The 23995-nt window shown below is 30.5% G+C and overlaps 2 protein-coding genes across 6 annotated transcripts in view; both read left to right on the top strand.

Moving 5' to 3' along the window:
- LOC111680074 (sestrin homolog) overlaps nt 1–23975 on the top strand; it is an 89753-nt gene extending 65778 nt beyond the window's left edge. For all 5 annotated transcript variants that reach the window (XM_046955650.1, XM_046955646.1, XM_046955648.1 and 2 more), the window contains 7 exons: nt 3935–4099; nt 19510–19692; nt 20536–21001; nt 21197–21497; nt 21583–21766; nt 23581–23691; nt 23762–23975. In XM_046955650.1, coding sequence (XP_046811606.1) covers nt 3935–4099; nt 19510–19692; nt 20536–21001; nt 21197–21497; nt 21583–21766; nt 23581–23691; nt 23762–23848 — 1497 coding nt within the window. In that variant the 3' untranslated portion in view covers nt 23849–23975. The remainder of the gene's footprint in view (nt 1–3934; nt 4100–19509; nt 19693–20535; nt 21002–21196; nt 21498–21582; nt 21767–23580; nt 23692–23761) is intronic.
- LOC124421002 (L-lactate dehydrogenase-like) lies at nt 17149–18393 on the top strand. The gene has a single exon (XM_046955651.1). It carries the CDS (start codon nt 17283–17285, stop codon nt 18093–18095), a length of 813 nt encoding a protein of 270 aa, XP_046811607.1. The 5' UTR covers nt 17149–17282; the 3' UTR covers nt 18096–18393.
- Nucleotides 23976–23995: the final 20 nt, after the last annotated feature.

Below are 23995 nucleotides of genomic sequence, written 5' to 3'. Positions count from 1 at the left end.
TCTATAGTCTAGTCTATAGTCTAGTCTATAGTCTAGTCTATAGTCTAGTCTATAGTCTAGTCTATAGTCTAGTCGATAGTCTAGTCGATAGTCTAGTCGATAGTCTAGCCTATAGTCTAGTCTATAGTCTATTCTTTAGTCTAGTCTATAGTCTATTCTATAGTCTAGTCTAGTTTATCGTCTATTCTATAGTCTAGTCGATAGTCTAGTCTATAGTCTAGTCTATAGTCTAGTCTATAGTCTAGTCTATAGTCTAGTCTATAGTCTAGTCTATAGTCTAGTCTATAGTCTAGTCTACAGTTCAGTCTATAGTCTAGTCTATAGTCTAGTCTATAATCTAGTCTAGTCTATTGTGTAGTCATGTTTGTAGTCTGGAAATCAACAACTTGATTCGGAACCTCCCGTTAGTGCTTTAAGCAGAATAATGATATATCTATTAACGTTTTCTGATCTTTTTGTTTTTTATTATTAACTTATATTAATTATTTAAAACCTCTTTTCAATAATTACTGGTTATTGATTTAAATCTATTATGTATTCATTTGTTTATTTTAATATCTAAATTAAACATTTTACTAGACATTAAGTATCCCCCGAAACATTATATACACATTTGAGAACAACTGATCATCTACATAATTACCAGTATTTTTAACTGCTCATACGCTGTTAATGACGTTTGATTAATGTTCAAACTGTCAGTTAACTTGACAAGTTGTTTTTTGATAGAAATCAAAATTTTTCAATTCAGACAATTAGTTTGTTGGCCAAATATGTTTTCTGTATAAAAATTTATAATTTGGCACACGTTCTTTTGTGCCAAATTAAATGATTAGTATTTGTTAAACTAGAAATGTTAGAATTTATTAGTAAGTCACAGTGGTATCGATGTTAAAATGATAAATGAGTTTTTTTTTTCGTTTTAAAGTTTTTAATTAAGTTGAATTGAATTGAATCTTAATATTCAAAAGATCTTAGCAATCTGAAAAGCTACGGAGTTGATAAGATATATCAATTCGGGGGCGGTTGTGGGGATTTATGTTTATAGTCAAGCTGCTCTCAGAGCATTGACATTCGCGCCTGGTTGGAGATGTAGAAAGGCCCCTAGGGTTATTTTAAAACTGTTTGCCATTAGACTGTTTTGGATGCCGGGTCACTTTAATGTATATGATAATGAGGTTGCGGACAAACTGGCAAGATTAAGTTCAAACCTTTATGTACACGACAGAGAAAGGATTATAAAACCACCCATTTATCACTATTATAGATTAATTTTCTAAAGATTCCGTGACATCATAGATCAGTACTAAAATAGCAGATTGGATTGCAAAGTATTAAAGGCCCCATGGCCAAAACTTGCTGTGGTCGCTACCAAAATACTTATAGGATTGGGTAGACGCATTCTAAGGATTCTGTTAGGGATGCTAACGGGGCACAGCACAATAAGAGCATTTGTCAGTAATTAGTATAGTAATATGACGAGTTGGACATAGAGTCTATTGAGCATATAATTTGCCACTGTCTTAGGATACAGAATATAAGGCTGAAATTACTAGAGGATAGATGGCATGAAAAAATGGGGGATATTGCAGGTCTTGACTTATGCAGTTTACTAATTTTTGTCTACGAACTTAGTCACTCCTTGGGCTGGGTTTTATAGAGGGACACACATATTCTCACTTATCTCTTTAATCTTTAGGACATAATAATTCTAATAATTCACCATTTTGAAGGGAATTACAATGAACCTCCAAATTGATATGCATTTGTTTATAGTGCAAACCCTTCTAAACCTAGCGAAGGGCTTGTGACAACCAGGTTCCAAATAGAGGGTTGATATATTACTCTTCAAAAAACCATTATTATACCATTAGACATATCTACGACTTAGTCTTATTGAACAGACTCTAAACGATTCCACCCCATATTACTCTACTAAAAACATTATTAGTCTTATTGAAACGATTCTATCAGAAAATTATCTATCCTCTGAAAAAGATGGATCCTAACATATAGATGGAGAATCGGCAGTCGATATTTCTGGACCTAACTTTTAGAAGGTTATCTCTATACAAAAATATCCCTTCACTGTGTGAGGAAAAAAATTAGATGTAAGAATATACCCAGGAAAATCTTTACTTACTCGGTAAGTAGGCAAGTAATAGCGGAGAAAAATGTAAGTAGCTACTTTTTGGGTAAATAACTACGTATTTTTGTTTGACAAATTACAAATTTGCTTACCCGACTTTTGCTAGTCTATTATTTTTTCCATTAAAAAGTAATTTTGTCATTCTATCTGAAATGGTTTCTACAAAAATGTAATTATTTCGAAAGAACTTTCAAAATGACACTGATTAGGGAGCGCACAACAGGCCCGGTAGAGGACTAGGTGTATTTTTTCGGATTTGATGTGTATACATCCTGCTTTCAAACTAACTAATGTCAGTTAACTTAAAGCCGTCATACACGGTTGTCAGAACTTACAACGTTGTCCGTATAAAATTCAGAAAATGTCAAACAATCTTCCGAACATACAATTTTTCTTTTGCAACGTTGTAAGAAAAAGCATTACTGACAATATTGCAAGACAAAATTTGTAAGTTGACAGACATTAGACATTTTCTGAACATTGTACTGCCAATGTTGTAAGATTTAACAGCCGTACATAGCATTAGAATCGCTCACGGTCTTACTCTCGTATAATTACTGATGTGATGTTTTCAATAAGGAATTGAATTGATTGATTGAATGATATTTCTATTGGAAATAGTGTTATCAATATTGATATCTTTAATTAATGGACATTAACTTATTAATAACGATTTCAATACGTCTTTAGGGGGTGGGGGGATAGCAATTCTTTGTTTTTGCAATTTAATACGTTTAGGTATATTATCTATAAGATAACTATGTATATAGTCATTTATATACAATTAAGTATATTTTGTTGTAACAAATTAACAAATACACATTTTTTTCTTTATTTAACAAGTTGCCGTGGTATAAACAATTATTTGTTTTATTTTTTTTAATTTTCTGACAAATAACGCAAAAAATAAAAAATAAAATACAAAACACGTACGTGTGCCATAAGACCATTTTTGAATAAACATGAACAAACACATCGTGTCACATCACAACCCATCCCGGGACACAGTGTTACGACTATAATTGTTTCGGTTTTTTTGTACATATTTTCTTACATTTCAGTGTTTTACAGGCGGTTTATTGTACCAGTACAAAGTTCTTCCATATAAAATGTGTTGTTTTCTTCTTATTTGGTTAAAAATGTATGTTTGTTTAAATTTTTTTTGTTAATTTTTTTTTGCTTAAAATTGTTTATTTGCTTTGTTGTTTGTTTGTTTTGAGCAATCAAATGGAATTTAAATTGTCATTATGTGTTAGTTTTTTTTTTTGGTAAGACAAATAATGTACAACAACTCGTAGACTTTGACTTTAGATTAAACTTTTCACTTGCTTGTTTTGGTAGTGAAATGTCATAAACTGTGTCTTGACGCTAGTTGCCTCAATTGTAGCTGTAAGCTGTAAACGTTTTAAATTTCAAACACAATACTTTTTGCACTTTATTTTGTGGTGAATTTGTATTAGAATGTAATTTTCTTTAATTTTCATTCAAAACTTATTATTATTTTGTACTTATTACAATTAACAATACACATGGCTACTTAGTAATTTAATATATTTTCAAAAGAAATTATAAAACAAACTTGGCCTTAAATATAGAAAAAATAAAACTTAATCACAATAACATGTTGATTTTAGTGGTTTTGTAATGTCAGCAACTTTGTTTTTGTTTTAAAATGTAAAAAAAAACATTTAGTTGCAAATTTCATTATATAGAGAAAAGAATTAGAAAATATTATTTATTATTTATTAAATATTATTTTAATCTTAATTTTATTTATCTTTTTAGTGTTCAGTTCGTGAATACAATATGGATGATCTCGAATTAGATCAAGTAACGCAGGTGATCGGTTATCATCCTCGGTTTTTGGATCATTTTTTAAGAACTCAAAATTTCATTATGAATGGCGATGGTCCACTGCCATATGATTATCGTTACTATTTGGCCATAATTGTAAGTATTTTTGTTTTTATTATTATTATTTTTATTATAAGTTTATATCATTCAAATCGTTTAATTCACAATCATATCTATATAAAGTGTTTTAGTAAACAGCTGTTTGTTTGTGATTTCTGTGTTATCACTTTATCGTTTTTATGTCAAAATCTATTGAAATTTTTATTTATATGCTGAAATGAACAATTGACAACACTAAACTTTCGTACAACATTCGAAAAACTTTTGTAATATTGTTGTAGGAGTTGTAAAGGGCTTTCGCATAGAACATACTAACAATATTTTTAAGACTATTGTAGCAGCTGCTGACATACTACGCTACAACATCGACTGTGAATTGAACGATTACGTCTAATTGGGACAACGATTTTGTAAACTATTTTGTAAATATTTTCTGTGATCAAGTAAACTAAATCGAAATATTCCATTTAAAAAAACTTGTGATAGTCGTCCTACAGTGTGCGTCCCCACAATATGTACTACTCTACTTATGATCTCTCCTAGTGGGTATTCTGATATGCCTCAGAATACGATTTTTTTAGTTCCAGCGGACTATACCAGACTATGGGGACGCTTCCCACAAACGATCTATGTAAAGATCAAATAATAATAAAGCATATGATCAAGACTAGAATAGTTGAAGACTCAGACTAGAAAATTGAAGGAGATGTTGCAGAAAAACAAATTAGGTTAATCCTAATACAATCGGAAGGATATACCGTATTATCAATCAAGTTCTTAGAACGAAGACGAAATCTATTACCGATTTTTCCCATAAATTTGCGACATTTGCTTTTTTTCGGAACAGATATATGAAATTTCGTTTTCGATACCTACTACGGTGTATGCGAAAAATGAACCTTTACTGGTAATAAAGAAATTGAAAAAAGAGAATGAGATATCTCGAGGTGGTAACAGCGAGAACAAACTCATCAAAAAATACTCTTCAATATACCAATAAAACCCAGACATACATTTTCCGATGAAATCTTCATCATCATTTTAAGAGTGGGGAACACAATGGCAAGTATGATGTTCTGAAGGCGAGCACGACTCATATAAACTTCTAAAGAAATAAACCCCTTCAAGATCATATTGGATTAATATTCGGATTCTCTTTAAGTCTCTGAGACAGATAGTATCAGATCTTCCGAGGTACTAAAAATTCAGAACAAACTCAAGGAGAAGAGATTTTACCGTCTTACAAAATACTGACAAAGACAAGATATATCTTTTCCAATGAAATGTCCACTTAGAATTTTACAAGTGATAGAGAGGAAAGCTCCTTCAAAGCGAAAGAAAATGCTAGGGAAAAAAGCGTCATCCTTGGTTAAAACAACCACGAAAACATATTTAAACAGTCTCTGCACAGTATGTGGAGCAGACGTGGTCCCTGATGTAAGACAATGGACCATGCAATCGTTTTTAAGAGCAAACAACCAATAGTGTGTGTGAGCAGAGATATTAGCAAAGACTTGATATTATATATCAATGGGTAGGAAATTTACGAAAGTATTTGGGTATCTTTTAATGAGATGAAGAGCTGCCCTGGTAATAGGTGATTCCGATGTATCTGGGAAAAACACAGAGAATGAACTGAATAAAACTAGTTCCCGTCTTCACGAAGCGGAAATCGACACACGAGTTGTTGTTCCTCTCTTTAGGGGCTTTCGGTGGTGTAGCAACCCACTGTGCTACCAGTACCTCTAGACTACCTGGCTGGCTGGTTAGTTGGTTGAGGTTCCTTCCGGATCCACGTAATGAATGTGGTTTAATCCGAAATTTGTGAGATAATTGAGTTACTGTTAAAAGATGGATGCACGGTAATGTTAATATTTCGAGATAAGTTCGGGGCTGTTGCCGAATGACAACAGATACCCTACAGAGGAATGACTGTAGTACTCTGCTATGCGTTGGAAATGAGTTTGTGTTAAATGTATATGATACAGGATCAGACGCGGATCCACGAGGGGAAAAAGGTAAATTACCAACACCCCACCTCCCCCAAACCGAAAATTTTTCATACAAGATATACAAATGAGGAAAAAAGAATATAAGTGAAAAAAAACAAAAGTTCTTTCCAAACACTCGAGCTGGATCCGCGGCTGTTCAGGATGGATGTATATACCTACGACGATCCTGTCGAAATTTGGATGAGAAGTGTGCAAAGTGATGGATAAAGGTATCTTATACATGTGATGCCATTGAATATTCCTTCTTTGTCCAGGTATGTTCGGAGAAAACTCTTATTTATGAATTCGTACTTCGGTCTATCGGTTACGTCTCTAGGTGCTGTTGCCGACTCAACAGAGGCCAACCCATATGCATGGTTGTAAACGGAAGTAATGTCGTTGCCTTACATAAGTTAAGCAACGGTGCAGCAATGGTCGGAGATTAGATAGCTCAAGTACTTGAGCAAAGTGCACGTATACTGGACGGGAAATTCCTTATACTTAAACTGTCTCCTGCATGTAAGAAGCACAATGTGGCGGTGATGATACGTCACAGAAGCTCACCAAGTGGTTGAAAAAGACGACCGGCCAATCATGTCAAGTGTTCTTAGAAATTGATATCTCTTTTTTTAAAATATCTGCGAAAGTCAGACAGTAGTGCGTGCGTCTTTTGTATTTTAGTCATTAGGTCATTTACAGTTGATTCTTGTATTACGAATAACAAAACAAAAAGAAGATCTTATAAATTTACGTGTTGTAATAAATTGAGGTCTTTGTTTGAAATAATTGTTTACATTTCAGTTGTTTGTTTTATATATTTTTTTGTTTGTTTGTTTGTTTGTTTGTTTGCATATTAAATGCATGTCTTTGTTTTTTTTGTAATATTTTCACTGCATTTTGCACTTACATCCATATTTTCAACTACTCCGACTATTAATTGAAGGCGTTGGCTGTTTAAGGTCATCACCACCAACATCATCATGATTATAATCATTACTAATGTTGTTGACGACAATAACATCAGTATAATATAAATTAAAAAAAAACTGAACCGACTAAACTTGATGACGCCTTAATTAATTAATTACTTGCTTACTGGCATACTTATTAAGTAAATAATTATAAATTGTTTAAGTTTATTGTATTTATTTTTGTACAAAATAAAAAATTATAAAACAAGTAAGAAATTATAGTCGGGCGAGGACGGCCATATCCTACACCTTATCCTGTTACTAAAATAAGGTGTAATTTTGTTTTCATAATAAAGCATTTAAGTTAAATTGCACTTTGCCTCAGATATACTTAAGCTATTTATTTTAGAACAAAATTGTGGACATTTAAGCCAAATTTTAAATGGGGCTTTTAATAGGGACTATAGGGTCATATGAGGCCCTATAATTATAAAGTTCATGAGGGTCATCAAGGAAGAGAACTTTTCTTTATAGACTTTCATTTATAAACATAAAAGCCCTATTCGGGGGGTTCATTTGTATGGGGTCTAGGTGAAATAATGAACTGATGTTTACCATTTTCAACAATAGAAGATCATGTGACCTGTAGTTCGATTACAAGGTATACATGGACAGTCATGGTTAAGTGACTCAGAAAATGATTCTGAGCCGATTAATATACTTTAGGACTAATATTATTGTGCGTTACAAACATCCGCACAAACCCAATATAACCTCCCCACTAAAGTGGTGTAGGGTATAGCAACGTTTATGACACTTTAATAGGCAAGCTATAGAAATAATTTTCTGTTTAGAATAATAATTATAAAGAAATAATGTTTAAAATTTGCTAATCATTTAAATAAATTAATATGAATTTCATTTAATAGAGAATTAAATTATGTCCAGCAAAAAAAGAACTTCCAAAGAAGCGAAAAATAAGTAGAATTTACTCCATGGAAATACTGAAAAAGACCTAAATAAGTGATGATTTTAACACAGGCTTGTCGTAGGAGAGATGTTCTTTTTATTTGATACCAAATTCACTACATCTTAAGTCATTCTCAGAAAGTAATTAGTAACTTATCGCTTCTTCGGAAGTCAATTAATATCACTTCCACAGAAGGTAAACAAATTCATTTAGTACTAATTTTAAAGTGGTTATAAATGTTATTCTTTTGGAAGTACTACCACTTTAATATCAATATAATATTTTGCTCAAATCAGTTTTATACAATCAGAAATGATTATAATACAAAGTATGACAAAATCAGGCCACATTTGAACCATTAAAAGTCCTTTAAAGATAACTAACTAACAACATTATTATGATCAACTTATAATTTTAAAACTATCTTAAAAAATGCAATACAATTTTATTTCAAAATAAGTAAACTCTGTTTATGTAAGTTTGTTTAACATAAGTTTTAATTCTATTCAATATTCAGATTTATTATAGTCTATTGTTTACAATAAAAAAATAATTAAACAAATTGTTTATTTCTTATTTGAGCAAAAATCGTACGTGCTTTGAATAAGTTTAAAAGGCTTTTAGCAAAATAAAAGTGTATATGTAATTGTCTTTGCAATGATATTTGCTTAAGTTCTATAGTCCACACCCATGAAACCAGACTGTATTTGTCACCCTTTTTTAGAAATTAAATAAAGTTTCCAGATTTACATAATTGAGGAAATCTGGATTTTAAAAGCTTTAAAATATAAATCATATACCACTCAAACGTAGCATATAGGTTTACTAAATATAACATAAAATAAAACATCATATTCTTGAGAAGAGTGTCAGGGACCTATTACCGATTGAAAATTTTGATCTCATTGCAATAAGCTGAAAAAGTTGTCTGCAATATATTCGAAATGGATCTTAAAAGTTCTATAGGTTTAATCTTATCGTGATTAAAATAATTAACATTTTTACTATAGCTTGTCGACAAAAGAACCTAAACAGTAGTATAAGGGGCATATGTTAGATAAAAACATTGACCGATATTGTATTTTTAGTCAGTTATTAGCGTTAATGTAATTTTCTGAAGGGGACCTTAAATGAAGGATCAATTATGAACCGATTAATACAAATTTTGGTTGATCGATTTTCTACTCCTATTTTTAAGCCAATAGTGAGCAATAAAGTAATTTTCTAAAGGGAACCTTATATGAGGGGTATGGTCTAATTGAGGGTAGGGTCAATTATGGACCGTTCCTCATCAAATTTAATAGAACAATGTTAGCTCGAAAGAAACTTAGTTATGTCGAATTTCATTGATATAATCGATATTTTAAACAAGTTAAAATTGTTATAAATCGATCCTAATAGAATTGGACAGTTTGATTTTGGGTCATATGAAACTTATTTGTGTTGAATTTTGTCGCTATATTCTATTGTGTTTGCTTAAGCTTGGAGGCTTGGGCTGGTTCCAAATCGACACAAATTGTTTTAAAAACATCCGTTGTCAAGAATATACATACGTACGACAACACTTTTGTTCTATTTACAATCGATGTCGTATTGTTGTAACGTTGTATGTAATAAAAAAATTTCAAATAACACATTTTTAAACAACAACAAATTAATAACAAAAACAAGTAAGAAGTTATAGTCGGGCGAGGCCGACCATATAATAACCTACACCTGTATCCGAATAAAATGTGATTTAGTTCTCATAATAAAGCATTTACGTTGAACTGTGCCTTGCCTCAGATATACTTAAGCCATTGAATGTTTAATAAAACTGTGGATATTCAGGTAAAATATTGATGGGGGCTTTTTATAGGGGCTAGGGCCAAATGAGGCCCTATAATTATTAAGGTGAAATAATAAGCTCTATTCGGGGGTTCAGTTGTATGGGGACTAGGTAAAATAATCGAGCGATGTTAACTATTTTCAATAGATCATGTGCCAAATTTCATTGACTTATCTCCAAAATTGCGACCTGTAGTTTGATTACAAGGTTTACAAACCATATTCGGCTATGCAGGGGCGTCACTGGGGCAATAGAATATCATGTACCAAATTTCATTGAATTATCTTCAAAATTGCGACCTGTAGTTTGATTACAAAGTTTACGTGGACCGACAAACGGACGGACATAGCTAAATCGACTCAGAAAATGATTCTGAACCGATTGGTATACTTTAATGTGGGTATAGGACCAATGTTATTGTGCTTTAGAAACATCTGCACAAATCCAGAGTACACTAAAGTGGTATATGGTATAAAAAATACGACATACTACGATACAACCGTACAACACCGATTGTGAATTGGACTAACTAAATAAACAACTAACTCTCTAACTAACTCTTAGGCAACAGATGTGTATAAAATTTAAATTGCGACAACGAATTGTTGTAATCATGGGCAACAAATTGTTGCATGGTTAACAACGTTTCGTTGTCGCAAACTAAATTTTATACACATCCGTTTCCTAAGAGTTAGTTAGGTAGTTAGTTAGTTAGTTATTTAGTTAGTTAGTTAGTTAGTTAGTTAGTTAGTTAGTTAGTTAGTTAGTTAGTTAGTTAGTTAGTTAGTTAGTTAGTTAGTTAGTCAGATAGTCAGTTAGTCAGTTAGTCAGTTAGTCAGTTAGTCAGTTAGTCAGTTAGCCAGTTAGTCAGTCAGTCAGTCAGTCAGTTAGTTAGTTAGTTAGTTAGTTTGGACTTCAACATTAAAATCTACACCCATGGACGCCACTTAGGAATATTTGGAACTAAACACCTCCTTTCGTTACAAATTTCTATTTCCCTATAGATCACTCTCTTGAGAGACTTTGGCTAGTTAGATCGCTTAATTTAGTTTCAGTAAAATTACCTCCTGCACAGTCAATAATACTACCCAACTTCCTAAAAGTGCGAACGATATAAATGCATCAATTAATATTCCATGCAAAAATCCCAGAAAACGCAAAGTCACGAACAAAAATTGAAATTATTATTTAAAATAGAATGAATAAACATTTGTTTATATTTTAGCTTTAGAAATAAATATGTAGCTACATAATTATATCAACAATAACAATAAATATTTAACTAAATAATTTTATAGCAATAAAAATTTATTTAAAAATTTGCAATTCAATTAATTAAATATGCGAATACTATTTATATATATGATTTTTTTTTTATATGAATAAGATTTTCAAGAATAAACAAACAAATAAATATATCTAGCAGCTGCAATAAAAATATTAACAAAAAAGCAATATTAAATAGAATTTAATTAATTGTGTATGTTTATGACAATACAAAGCGAATTTGTGATCAAGTTAAATTGATCGTAATTATGGATTTCAATAACAAATAAATATTGCTCCCTTATATCGTCAAATTTCGTCAATACATATATTCGCCTAAGTCCTTGAAAATAAGTTTATCAAGGCAAGTTTTCAAAGTTTAAAAATTCTTTCTGTTTATAACATTCGAACACATCGTTTAATTATATGAAATTTTTGAAGAAACTTTTTTTTGTTAATGAAAGGAATAAATACAATGAAAATTATTTCCAACAATTTACGTTGTAAAAAACAACAATAATAATAAAAATAATAATAATAAAAACTATGTAAATATTAACCCAATTAATGTACAACTTTTTTAGGAATTAAATTAAAAAAAAATAGTCATTAAAAATTACAACAAATAAACAAAATAAAAAATGGCGATAATTAATTAAATCAAAATACTAAACAAGTGTTGCACTTAACAACTCACACGTATTAATTAACAAATAATTGCAGCAACATTTTTTGAACGAAGAAAAAACAACAATAAATAATTAAACTTTGACAACAACAAGCAGTAAAATTTATAATAAATTTATAATGTGTACAACTACAAAAAAAGTGTAATAAAAAAACTCTAGAAGTAAGTAGACAGAGGAATAGAAATTCTAGAATTACAAGCCTAATAATGGTAATAAAAAAACTAGTTAAATATGCATATAATAAGGGAAGGAATCCTAATATAAAAATTTGAAAATTATTGCACAAATATTCTTTAATACTTTAAATGTGTGAAATAATTTCATTTTGTTGTGCAAGATATTACACTTTTTAGAAAATTCTAACAATCTCTAACCCGAAAACTAAGTTCTTAACATTGGACAACAATTACTTAATGAAACCGAGTGCATATCATTCCCCCTAGGTAGATTTAATAAAAGTTAACCCATGTTCTGAAACTACCCTACAATGGCTTGAGTTGCGTTTAATTCAAACTTTTGACTAGGATAAGTCAAAGGAGGAAACCAGTTGGTTGGACTTGATCTGAAATTGCATTTAAATTAATTAAAATTCTCGAATTATATCTCATTCAGAATGGCTACGTTAAATTGTTCATAGATTTTCAAAGAATATTTCATAGATGGAACCAGATATTAAACTTTAATTTAAAGCCATTTAAGGGGACTTTTACACTTGTATGCGTGAAAGTTATAAGGTCTCGATTATGGCGGTGTTTCAAACATGATGTATGTATCTTATGAAGTCCGCTTGCAAGATCTACTTTCTATTTCTCTCCGGCTAGTTTAAAATTTCGGCTGTCTAGAAATTCCAGTATGTTTCGGAAGATTTCGATAGGAGGGTGGATCCCCAAGTTATTGTATCACCATTGACTTCTGATGTTTTGCATGACATCTTATTTCCTTTATTGTCTGCCTTCCTATTACGCATTGGAAGGGACCTCTTTTTAATCGCCTTCATTAGATTAGCTGACATGCTAATAGCTAATATGGCTTTGTCTTCCTTACACGAAGGAACACTCTTTGAACTCGCTTCTCACACTCTCTTTAATATCAATAACGTGATCCCCTATTTATTGTATTACAAAAGTCTTATCATGTTTTGTATGACATCTTATCCCCTTTAATATCTGTTTTCCTCTTATGGATAGGGACTTCTTTTCAAGCGCCTTTAAATTTGGCATTAGTTTAGCTGACAAGCTTGTCTTTTTCATAACTATGTTGGCTTTGCCTTCCTTACTCAAAGGAAAGATCTTTAAGAGGACAAGGAACGTTTTTGTAGTTTATTTTCTGTAATCAACTTATCGGTTGATCGGACTTTCTCCGCTTCAGAAGATGTCAAAAACAAACAGTTCTTTTTCTTCATAGGTTTCAACTCATCAGAAGATCGGATTCTCTCTGTCTCAGATTAGTTTGAAGAAGATATCGGTTAACTCCTTTTCTTTTTGTCAAGTTTGAAGAGTCTGATTTTCTCTTCGGAGTGCTGTCGCCCATATTCTTCGCAATCTCCATATATCTCAAGGTATAATATGAACCGACTTTCTTCTCACTAACCTCCCGAATATAGCCAATCGCATGTTGTATATGTACACTTGTGCTCACGATAGCATGATGACGACGACACTTCACTTGAGAGTAGATCATCACATTCATATCCGTTTCTTAGTGGGACTGGACCATATATGTATGTATTAAGCAATAGGGGAACACGTTGCGACATGTTTGACAATTCAGGATGGGATTTTAATAACATTACTACGGGTAATGACAAAATTTAGACTTCTTAAAATATTCACCGATTAAGGATTTAGACTAGTCTGTTACAAGGATCTAATGCATGCAAAGTGAAGGCCTGGACTTAACTAAGAAGGCCTGAAAATCTGCAGCTAAATGAATGGAAATGAATAAACTCGGAAGTTGAACGGCCATGGGAATTCTACATTGAAAATTATAGAACCGAGATACCGATGTTTGACCATGAATAACTGTAATCAACTTGAGAATATCTTAGATCCGACTATGCGACATTTCGTTACGTATAGTTTGGGAGATACCACCCATATCTTAGGGAGGAATTTAAATGCTATAACTTCCTAAGATATTAACCGATGAAGGATTTAGACGAGTGTGTTAAAAGGATTTAAATTATGTAAACTATGAAGCCCTGGTAATCTTCAGCTATTTATATGGATATAAACTTGGAGGTAGAACGGGCATGGGAATTTACTAGAGAAAATTATACCTAAGTTCGCCCATAAACAACTTTAATTACCTTGAAAATATCTCAAATCCGACTATGTGAAATTTCATCATGAATAGTTTGGGAGATACCAGCCACAGTTTGACCGCATAATAAGGCCTGATTGAAAGATCATAGGGGAATGAAATATCTATTAAACAAAATCTACATTTTTGACAACGGATGTGTAAAAAATGTGGTTTTCGACCACGACTGTTTTCGTACTTATGTATATACTTTGACAACGGATGTTATTGAAAAATTACAAACACTATGGTGTCAATTTGCTAATACATATCTCATCAGGGGCCTGCAACGCGAACCGGGTACCGTTAGTATAAATTAAAATTAAATTAAATAAAAAATACAGAACCACATTTTTAAACCCAAAAAAATTACACCTGTTATGGGTACAATCAATGCGATTACGCTTAATATGGCACTTGACACTTCTGAAAAACTAAAATGTGATAAATTTAAATTCCTCTCTAGCAATAATAAAGCAAACACAGAAATTTGAACTACATTCTGCAAGTGAATAATACAAAAAATATTATATGAAAAAATACATGAAAAAAAAAATTAAATATTTTTCATACAATGTTGCAGTTCAATGACTCCTTCGTACAGTGCAGGTTTAAATACCAAATACTACGAAGTGTACGATCTAACCACTTGGCTGAAACAATGACGGTTTGTCTGACTATAAGTTTAGCTACATTAACTAACTATTTTCGAAGCGATATGTGAGAAGGATTTTTATTTACTATTCGGGCGACCGGCAGCGAACATTGAATACTTAAATGACGGACCTGACGATTGACTAAAAGTATGAACGGATGGCAGCGCAAGTATTTAGTACGTTTGCATGCAACATTTTGATATTTTTTTATTTGTTGTTGTTTGTTTGCTTCTTGGCCTGACTGACTGGCAGGCAGTCCAAGGCAGTTTGTGGTTGAAAATAAATTTTATTTTTAACACTTTATTTTTATTGTGTGTTTTTTTTTTTTTTTTGTTTTTTAAAATAAATTTTATTTTATTTCATAGAAATTTTTCAACATCTGCATCTGGTTTTACTATTCGATTTTTTGTACGATTTTCTTTTGAACTGTGTCACTTACTATAGCGTTTTTTTTCGATTTGACTTTTTTATCTCATTTCAATTTAAATAATTTGGCTTTGAATTTCCCATTAATTGCAATTGTGGCGAATTGAGTGATTGTTTATTGGTTGAGATGTTGTTCAATTTGTTTTTTGTAAAGAAAAATTAACCTGAGACAGTTTGGCTACAAATTGTCACAGAATTTAGAAAGGAAAAAAATAAAAAAAAACAGTTCCACATACATTATTTAATTTGTTTTAAAGTAAATATAAATTAATTAGATTTATTTCAAATGCAGATCCTTTAAAAGATTTTGATTACTTAGTAATCGAAATTCTACTGTAAGTTTTTGGTTTTCTAGCAAAAAAAGAACATTTAAGTTATTATTTTTTACAAAATGAATTGTATACAACCGGACCGGACCTTTCAATATATAGCATGTGTAATCATTATACCATTAACAGAGAGCATTTATCAGTTCATGTGTCAGAAGAAATCATTTCGATTACAAATGAACTTGATGACTGACTGATGACTTTCTTACAAATGTTTATTCTAATGAAATTTTCGTAATTTATTGCCAAATGTTGCCCATCATTGACTTACATTCAAATTCAACGTCATCATTCACACTCGAAGAATAAATAGTAATATGTAAAAAAATAAGTTTTCTTCCGAAAAAATTATTTATTTTCTAATTTTTAAAAATGTCTATGTTTTGGGTTCTTTATATATAATTATTTCGTTTGGTCTACAAAACTAAAATGTTGCAGAAGGAACATAAACATCATTACTCATGTTTAAAATTGAGGGCGATTTAGTTTGATTTAATAATCGAAACAAATACTACACTATTTCGAAATATAGGAATATAACATGACCACAAGTCAGTTGAAGTGAATCCATACGTTAATACGTCAGTTTAGTGAATCTGCCAGTTCCTGTGGAGGGAACTAAATTCACAATCCTTGGGACTGGCAGATAGATAGACAGTCAGACAGACAGATAGACAGACAGATAGCTAGATAGATAGATAGATAGATAGATAGATAGATAGATAGATAGATAGATAGATAGAGAGATAGATAGATAGATAGATAGATAGATAGATAGATAGATAGATAGATAGACAGACAGACATGCTGCTATCTTTATATTAAGGACAGTCTTGTTTCCGCTTTGCGGCTACGTTCGGCTAGTAATAGCGAGTGACTCACGGCGTCTATAAATTTTCTCACTGCCTCCCAGTTGTCCTCCGATTGAAGCATAATTCCAACTACATTTTCAGTTGACAGGTTTACGCCAACAAGTATCTCCAGCAGACAAGTATCTCCAGTCTAGTCTATAGTCTAGTCTATAGTCTAGTCTATAGTCTAGTCTATAGTCTAGTCTATAGTCTAGTCTATAGTCTAGTCTATAGTCTAGTCTATAGTCTAGTCTATAGTCTAGTCTATAGTCTAGTCTATAGTCTAGTCTATAGTCTAGTCTATAGTCTAGTCTATAGTCTATTCTATAGTCTAGTTTATAGTCTAGTCTATAGTCTAGTTTATAGTCTAGTCTATAGTTTATTCTGTAGTCTAGTCTATAGTCTAATCTATAGTCTAGTCTATAGTCTAGTCTATAGTCTAGTCTATAGTCTAGTCTATAGTCTAGTCTATAGTCTAGTCTATAGTCTAGTCTATAGTCTAGTCTATAGTCTAGTCTATAGTCTAGTCTATAGTCTAGTCTATAGTCTAGTCTATAGTCTAGTCTATAGTCTAGTCTATAGTATAGTCTATAGTCTAGTATATAGTCTAGTCTATAGTCTAGTTTATAGACTAGTATATAGTCTAGTCTATAGTCTAGTTTATAGACTAGTCTTTAGTCTAGTCTATAGTCTATTTGTTAGTTTTTAGTTGTTAGTTTGTTTGTTAGCTTCAAAGCTTTCACTTCAGTTTTGTTTTTAAAATTCCAATCTGCATTCGACATTCCTTCTTTTATTGGGTACAATGTATGCTCAATTTGTCAATTATAACTTTGAAAACAAAATTTCCCTCATACAAGACAAATGTCAACGTTTTTGAAAAAAATATTGAAAATTATAAAAAGTAATAACGTATATTTATCAAGAGACTTCTTTATATTCGACGCAATTTTAAACCGTTTTTATATTTTATTTCATATATATTAAAGAAAAAATTCTCGAAAATGTTTCGTAAATTAACCTCGGCTTTATATCAGGTGACCCACCAACAATTAATGACCACCTTAACAAGAACCAAAACTGCCACGCTGAAAAATACCATTGGTGAACTTAAAAGCTCTATAGCTCAAAGCTTTTTTCGCTACGAGCAGCCGCTAAGAACTAGCTGTAATAAGAAAATCACTATTGTGGGTTCGGAGAAGACTAGTCTGCCAATGGCAAAGAATTGTTTGGATCGTGAACTTTGTCAACAAATTTGTATAATGGATTTACAAGCAAAAAAAGAGAATACAAAAACAAATCTATTGCTCTCCTGTAGTCCACACATAAAGGCCACTAAACACTTTCAGGATACAAGTAATTCGGATTTGATAATTTTAACTAAAGATATACAAAATCGAAAGGATACTACCAAAACTACGACAATTAAAGATACTTTAGAACAATATACTAATGTGATGAAAAATCTTATACCAAATCTAGTGAAATATAGTCCAAATACTATATTTTTAATCGATACCGAACAAGCAGATGTTGTGACCTATGTGGCTTGGAAACTATCACGTTTACCCAAGAATCGAGTGTTGAGTCCTAAACAAATAAAAGACTTTATACAAGAACCTATAACATATAGTGATCAGGGTACTGCTGATGTTGCTGCAAAAATTATTGAAAATTATCATCGCATACTGTTGTCTACTTTGCCCCAAGTGAAATCGAATGAAGATAATTCCTCTAAATTTTCGCAAATATTCAGTTCGACTTTTTGCAAAACCATGGAACCAAATCTAAACGATTGTCGCAAAATTATTGTCTGAACTCAAAAGAGATTATATAAATTCTGAATATTTTTATTAAATCAAAAACTGTTCATTAAATAATCAGATTTACATGATGTAAATTATTAATTTACATAATGTCTAATTTTAATTAACGTTATGTAAATCAATGATTTATATTTTATTAATCTGATTTTCTATTTTGATGTAGTAAATTCTCATTATGTAAATTTCATTTTTATCCTATGTAAATTTATGAATTATTTTCATTAGTTTTCTTAATTTCAGTACACTTGACATTATTTTTCATAATCACCATTTACTCTTTATTATTTGTAATATTTTCTTATTTATTTTAAATAAATTTAATATTGGAATTAATAAAGAAAACAAACAGTAAACATAAAGTGTGATTGATTTCATACTACTTTCTGCAGCACTTTTTGATATTGAAAAATACTGCGATCAATACTTTAGTTTATATCCTGCACTGTTGTTTAGTCCATAGTCAAGTAGTCATTTCTAGTCTATTCTATAGTGTAATCTATAGTCTATTCTATAGTCTAGTCTATAGTCTAGTCTATAGTCTAGTCTATAGTCTAGTCTATAGTATAGTCTATAGTCTAGTCTATAGTCTAGTCTATAGTCTAGTCTATAGTCTAGTCTATAGTCTAGTCTATAGTCTAGTCTATAGCCTAGTCTATAGTCTAGTCTATAGTCTAGTATATAGTCTAGTCTATAGTCTAGTCAAAAGTCTAGGCTAGAGTCTATAGTCTAGTTTATACTCTAGCATATAGTACGGTCTAGTCTATAGTTTCGTCTATAGTCTTGCCTATTTTAAAAATGTATGTTTATTTTTTTGAATCACTGTACTAAATAATAAATACATGTTTTATAAATTTGTATAAAACATTAAAATATTTTTTTTTCTGATATTTTATTCAGCCAACCAAACACTCAGCTAAATACAAGAATCATAATCATCAGAGCAATGTTCTTGTTTTCGAATAGTAGTGAGCATCTCTGCTCATAAATTATCATGTAATTTACGCATTATTTAATTGCGTAAATGAGTCAAAGACTCTATTACTTTCTTTTATCACATGAGACAAATAAAAAATCAAATAGAAATTAAAGAAATATTTAAGAAAAAAACCCAAAGAAATTAAAAGTTGGCATCGTTATGTGTTTACGATTTGTTGTCTTGTTTTGTCCGATTCTTATATATTTATTTTTCATCATCGTCAGTCATGCCATCTTTAGGTCATTTGCATTCCTAAATGATGATGAGCATTATGTTGATCAACATTTATTACAATTACAATTGTTTTCTGAAGGCTTTTAACATTAAATTGTTTTTGTATTTAGTATTTATAATAAATTTATAACACGAGTAAAAGATTAATTTATTAATATTTATTATTTCGTTTTATTTTTTTTGTTTATATTATAGGCTGCAGCCCGCCATCAATGTCCCTATTTGGTGAAAATGTATGAAAAAGAATTTATAAATCAAGGTGGTAATCCAGAATGGTTAAATGGTCTCGATTTTATACCGCCCAAATTACGTGCCATATATGAGATCAATAAAATTTTAGCCCATCGTCCGTGGCTGTTGCGTAAAGAACATATAGAGGTGAGTAAACTATAGACAGGAGTATATATAAGCTGGCCTTCAAACTAAACTATATAGTAAACTATAACGTATATTATAGGCTATGCTATAGACTTGACTATAGACAGACTATAGAGGTTATGGAACATAATGTAGACCAGACCATAAACTAGACTATACACTACACTATATAATAGACAATGGAGTAGACAATAGACTAGACTAGAAACAAGACTATAATCAGACTATGGGCTAAACTGCAAACTAGAATATACACTAGACTATAGATTAAACTATAGACTAAACTATAAACCAGACTATAGACTAGACTAGTCTATAGACTAGACTATAGACTAGACTATAGACTAGACTATAGACTAGACTATAGACTAGACTATAGACTAGACTATAGACTAGACTATAGACTAGACTATAGACTAGACTATAGACTAGACTATAGACTAGACTATAGACTAGACTATAGACTAGACTATAGACTAGACTATAGACTAGACTATAGACTAGACTATAGACTAGACTATAGACTAGACTATGGACTTGACTTTAGACTAAACTTTAGACTAGATTGAATGCTAGACTATAGACTAGATTATAGACTAGATATAGACTAGAATAAAGACTAGACTATAAAGTAAACTATATACTAGACTAAAGACTATGCTATATACTAGACTATGGACTAGAGTAAAGGCTAGACTATAGATTAGATTATAGACTAGACCAAGGACTAGACTATAGACTTTACTATAGACTAAACCATAAGCTAGACTACAGACTTGACTATAGACTAAACTAAAAAGCCAATTATTTTATTAAAAACTATTTTTTATCTTTTACTACTAGAATCTTACGAGAGGCAAAAACAGTTGGTCTCTATCGGAAGTTGTACATGCCATGGTACTTTTATCGCATTTTCATTCTTTATCATCATTTGTGTTCTCCTGCGGTTTGACACAAAAACTTGATGGTTTATCTAGTCCCAAATTAAAAACACCACCCGCAACATTAACAGCCCCACAAACACCCACTGGCACAGCTGCAATGCAACAACAGCAGCCATTTATGGCTGTCGAAAATTTAACGCAGCAGCAACAACAACCACAAAAGACTGTATTAAGTGAAATAACATTAAACAACAACAATAATTCAATGGATCATCATAATCATCAAGTGTACTGCAATAATAATGCTGCAGTAGCAGCCACTGCAGCTACTGTATCGCACAGTAGTGGAGGTGGTGCTGTTGGCATGCCTCTTACAGGTGTTGCAGCAGCAACAAATTCTTTCAATGGTGTAAATAAATTAAATGGTAAATATTTAAAATAGAAAAAATTGAATATATTTCTTTAACTTAATATTTAGATTTTCAGAAATATTCAGAATAAATCTGAAAAATAACAAACTAAATTAAAAAAATTTTAGCAGAATTAAAATCTCATATTTCTTATCAATAATGAATTAAATTAATTTTATTTAATTTTATAATATCTTTCTCTATTTCCAGCTCAACCCAGTGTTACCGTTGAAGCCTTAATGGAACGCATGAAAGTTCTCTCCCAAAAACAGGACGAATGCAGTGAAGCCGAACTTAGCAATCGTTTTAAAAATGTTGAAATGCAAACAGCCGAATTGCCTGCAGCTTCCACTGTTGCACCCGCGGAAATACCACCAGTTATTTCTCACTATATAGAAGATCCCAATTTTACGTATCAAGATTTTGCCCGACGTGGTGCTGAAAATATACCAAATACATTTCGTATACAAGACTATTCGTGGGATGATCATGGTTATTCTTTAGTTAATGGGTAAGTTTTAGTTTTTGGAGGGGTAGTTGTGGAGAAAAATTAAAGAATTTGATTTGAAATTGTTGACCTTTTTCTCGTGATTTAGTTTATATGAAGATGTTGGCACTTTATTGGATCAGAAATTCCGTTGTGCTTATAATTTGACATATTTCACGATGGCTGGCGTTAAAAATGTTGATACTTCCAAGTTTCGTCGTGCCATTTGGAATTATATTCAATGTATATATGGTATACGTCATGATGATTACGATTATGGTGAAGTTAATCAGGTGAGTGAGAGCAAGTGTTATACACTAAACCTTTTCAATGAAAATAATGTTTATCAAGAAAATTTATAAGTGGAAAACTGTTATAAAGAAAATTTGCTTAAAATTAAATGTTGAATGCGAAAATTGCTATAAAATAAAACTGTTATACACACAACTTTCTATAAAAAGTATTATATAGAAAGTATTTTTATGGATGACAACTGTTAAGAACAGAAAAGTTTCTATAGAAAATTGTGTTATACGTCAAGCTTTCAACAGGAAACTGTTTTATACTATAATATTTCTATAAAAAATCGTTATTATTAAGTTTGTCTTAACTGTTATACAGATTTTTTTTAAATTTTCTATAAAAGAAACTTTAATAGACAAACTTTTCAATGGAAACAAAGATTTTGTGTAAATTTTTTGTCAGAATAAACTGTTATACAGAAAGTGTTATATAGAAATGTTTTACTAAAAAATCGGTTATCAAAAAATGAAATTCAGAAAACTGTTATACAGATGTTATCTATTGAAAAAAAAAAAACAAAAATATGTTTATAAAATATTTCAACCTATTGAAAAAACTGTTATACGTAATTTTATCGATAGAAAAAAATGTTATATAAGACTGTTATACAGAGTGTTATTTAAAGAAAAGCTACTATACAGAATGGTATCTACAGAAAAAAATGTCGGATAGCTGTTATCTGTGAAAAGTAATTTATTGAAAAAATTGTTATACAGAATAATATCTAAAGAAAACTGCTATACAGAATTGTATCTAGAGAAAAAACTGTTAAATAAGAAGTTATCTATGGAAAAAAACTAAATACAATCAATAAAGAAAACTGTTATACAAAATGTAATCTATCCAAATAACTGTTATACATAAATTCTTCTATAGAAAAAACTATTATACAGAATATTATGTATAGAAAATACAGTTGTTGTTGTAGCAGCGACACGTGTAAAGCCAGTGAGGCTGGGTTGATAATCCTTGGTCGTTGTTCGTTGAACTCCGAGTCGTTCCGGTGCTAAGAACCGATTGTTGTGGGAACGTGAGAAAATACTGTTATACATAATTGTTTTATTAAAGAAAACTGTTATACAAAAAGTCATATATAGTAATAAGTTGTTATAAGTAATTTAAACAATAGAGAAAACTGTTATATAGAATATTATTTATAAAAAAAATGTTATACAAAAATGTATTTACAAAAAAAGCGTTTTAACTAAAACATTTTATAGAAAAACTGTTATACACAAAACTATCTATTGAAAAGACTTTAATACAGAATATTTTTTTAGAAAAACTGTTATACAGAAGTATTAAATAGACAAGATAGAACATCTTCTATTAAAAAACTCTTATACAGAACTGTTTTATTGAAAGAGCTGTTATACGCAAAGTGCTCTATAAAAAAAGTCTCTTCTAAACACTCTTCTATATACAACACTTTTATACATTACATCTTTTATAGAAAAACTGTTATACAGAAATATTAAATTAACAATATACACAAAATGTTCTATAGAAAATTGTTATACAGAATGCTATGTATAGAAAACAACCTGTTATATATAAAATCTAAAATCTATCAATAGAAAAGACTTTTATACATAATTTATAAAAAAAAAAAAAAACTGTTATACAGAAAGTTATCTATAGAAAATATCTATAATACAAAGAATATTTTGTAGAAAAACTGTTATAAAGAAAGTTTGCTATATAGGAAATTGTTGTACAGAGTGTTATTTATAGAAAAAAAAACTGTTATAACCGACTTAAAAACCGACTCATGAAATTTTACTTTTTCTTCTTTATTTTCTAGTTATTGGATCGTTCATTAAAAATGTTTATAAAAACTGCCTGTTGTTTTCCGGAAAGAATTACCACTAAAGATTATGACAATATATTGGTTGAACTGCAGGACAGTGAAAAGGTAAGTTAACTAATAACAATTTAATAAAGAAAAAAACTAATGTTTATATTTTTATTTTCCATTTAAAAAGGTACACGTCAATTTAATGGTAATGGAAGCTCGAAATCAAGCTGAATTATTATATGCTTTACGCGAAATTATGCGTTATAGGACATGATCTCATTCAATGCAAAAAAAAATAAGATAAAAACTAATTTTTTTGTAAAACTTTTAAAAACAAACAAGAAATGAAAAAAAATATATATAAAATACAACCAATTTATAAAAAAAAAATAATATTTTAACAATATTGTTAACTAATATT

This window comes from Lucilia cuprina, chromosome 6, assembly GCF_022045245.1.
Source record: "Lucilia cuprina isolate Lc7/37 chromosome 6, ASM2204524v1, whole genome shotgun sequence".
NCBI classification, from domain to species: domain Eukaryota; kingdom Metazoa; phylum Arthropoda; class Insecta; order Diptera; family Calliphoridae; genus Lucilia; species Lucilia cuprina.
Note: the sequence above shows the minus strand (reverse complement) of the source record. Positions and strands in the feature narration are given on the sequence as shown.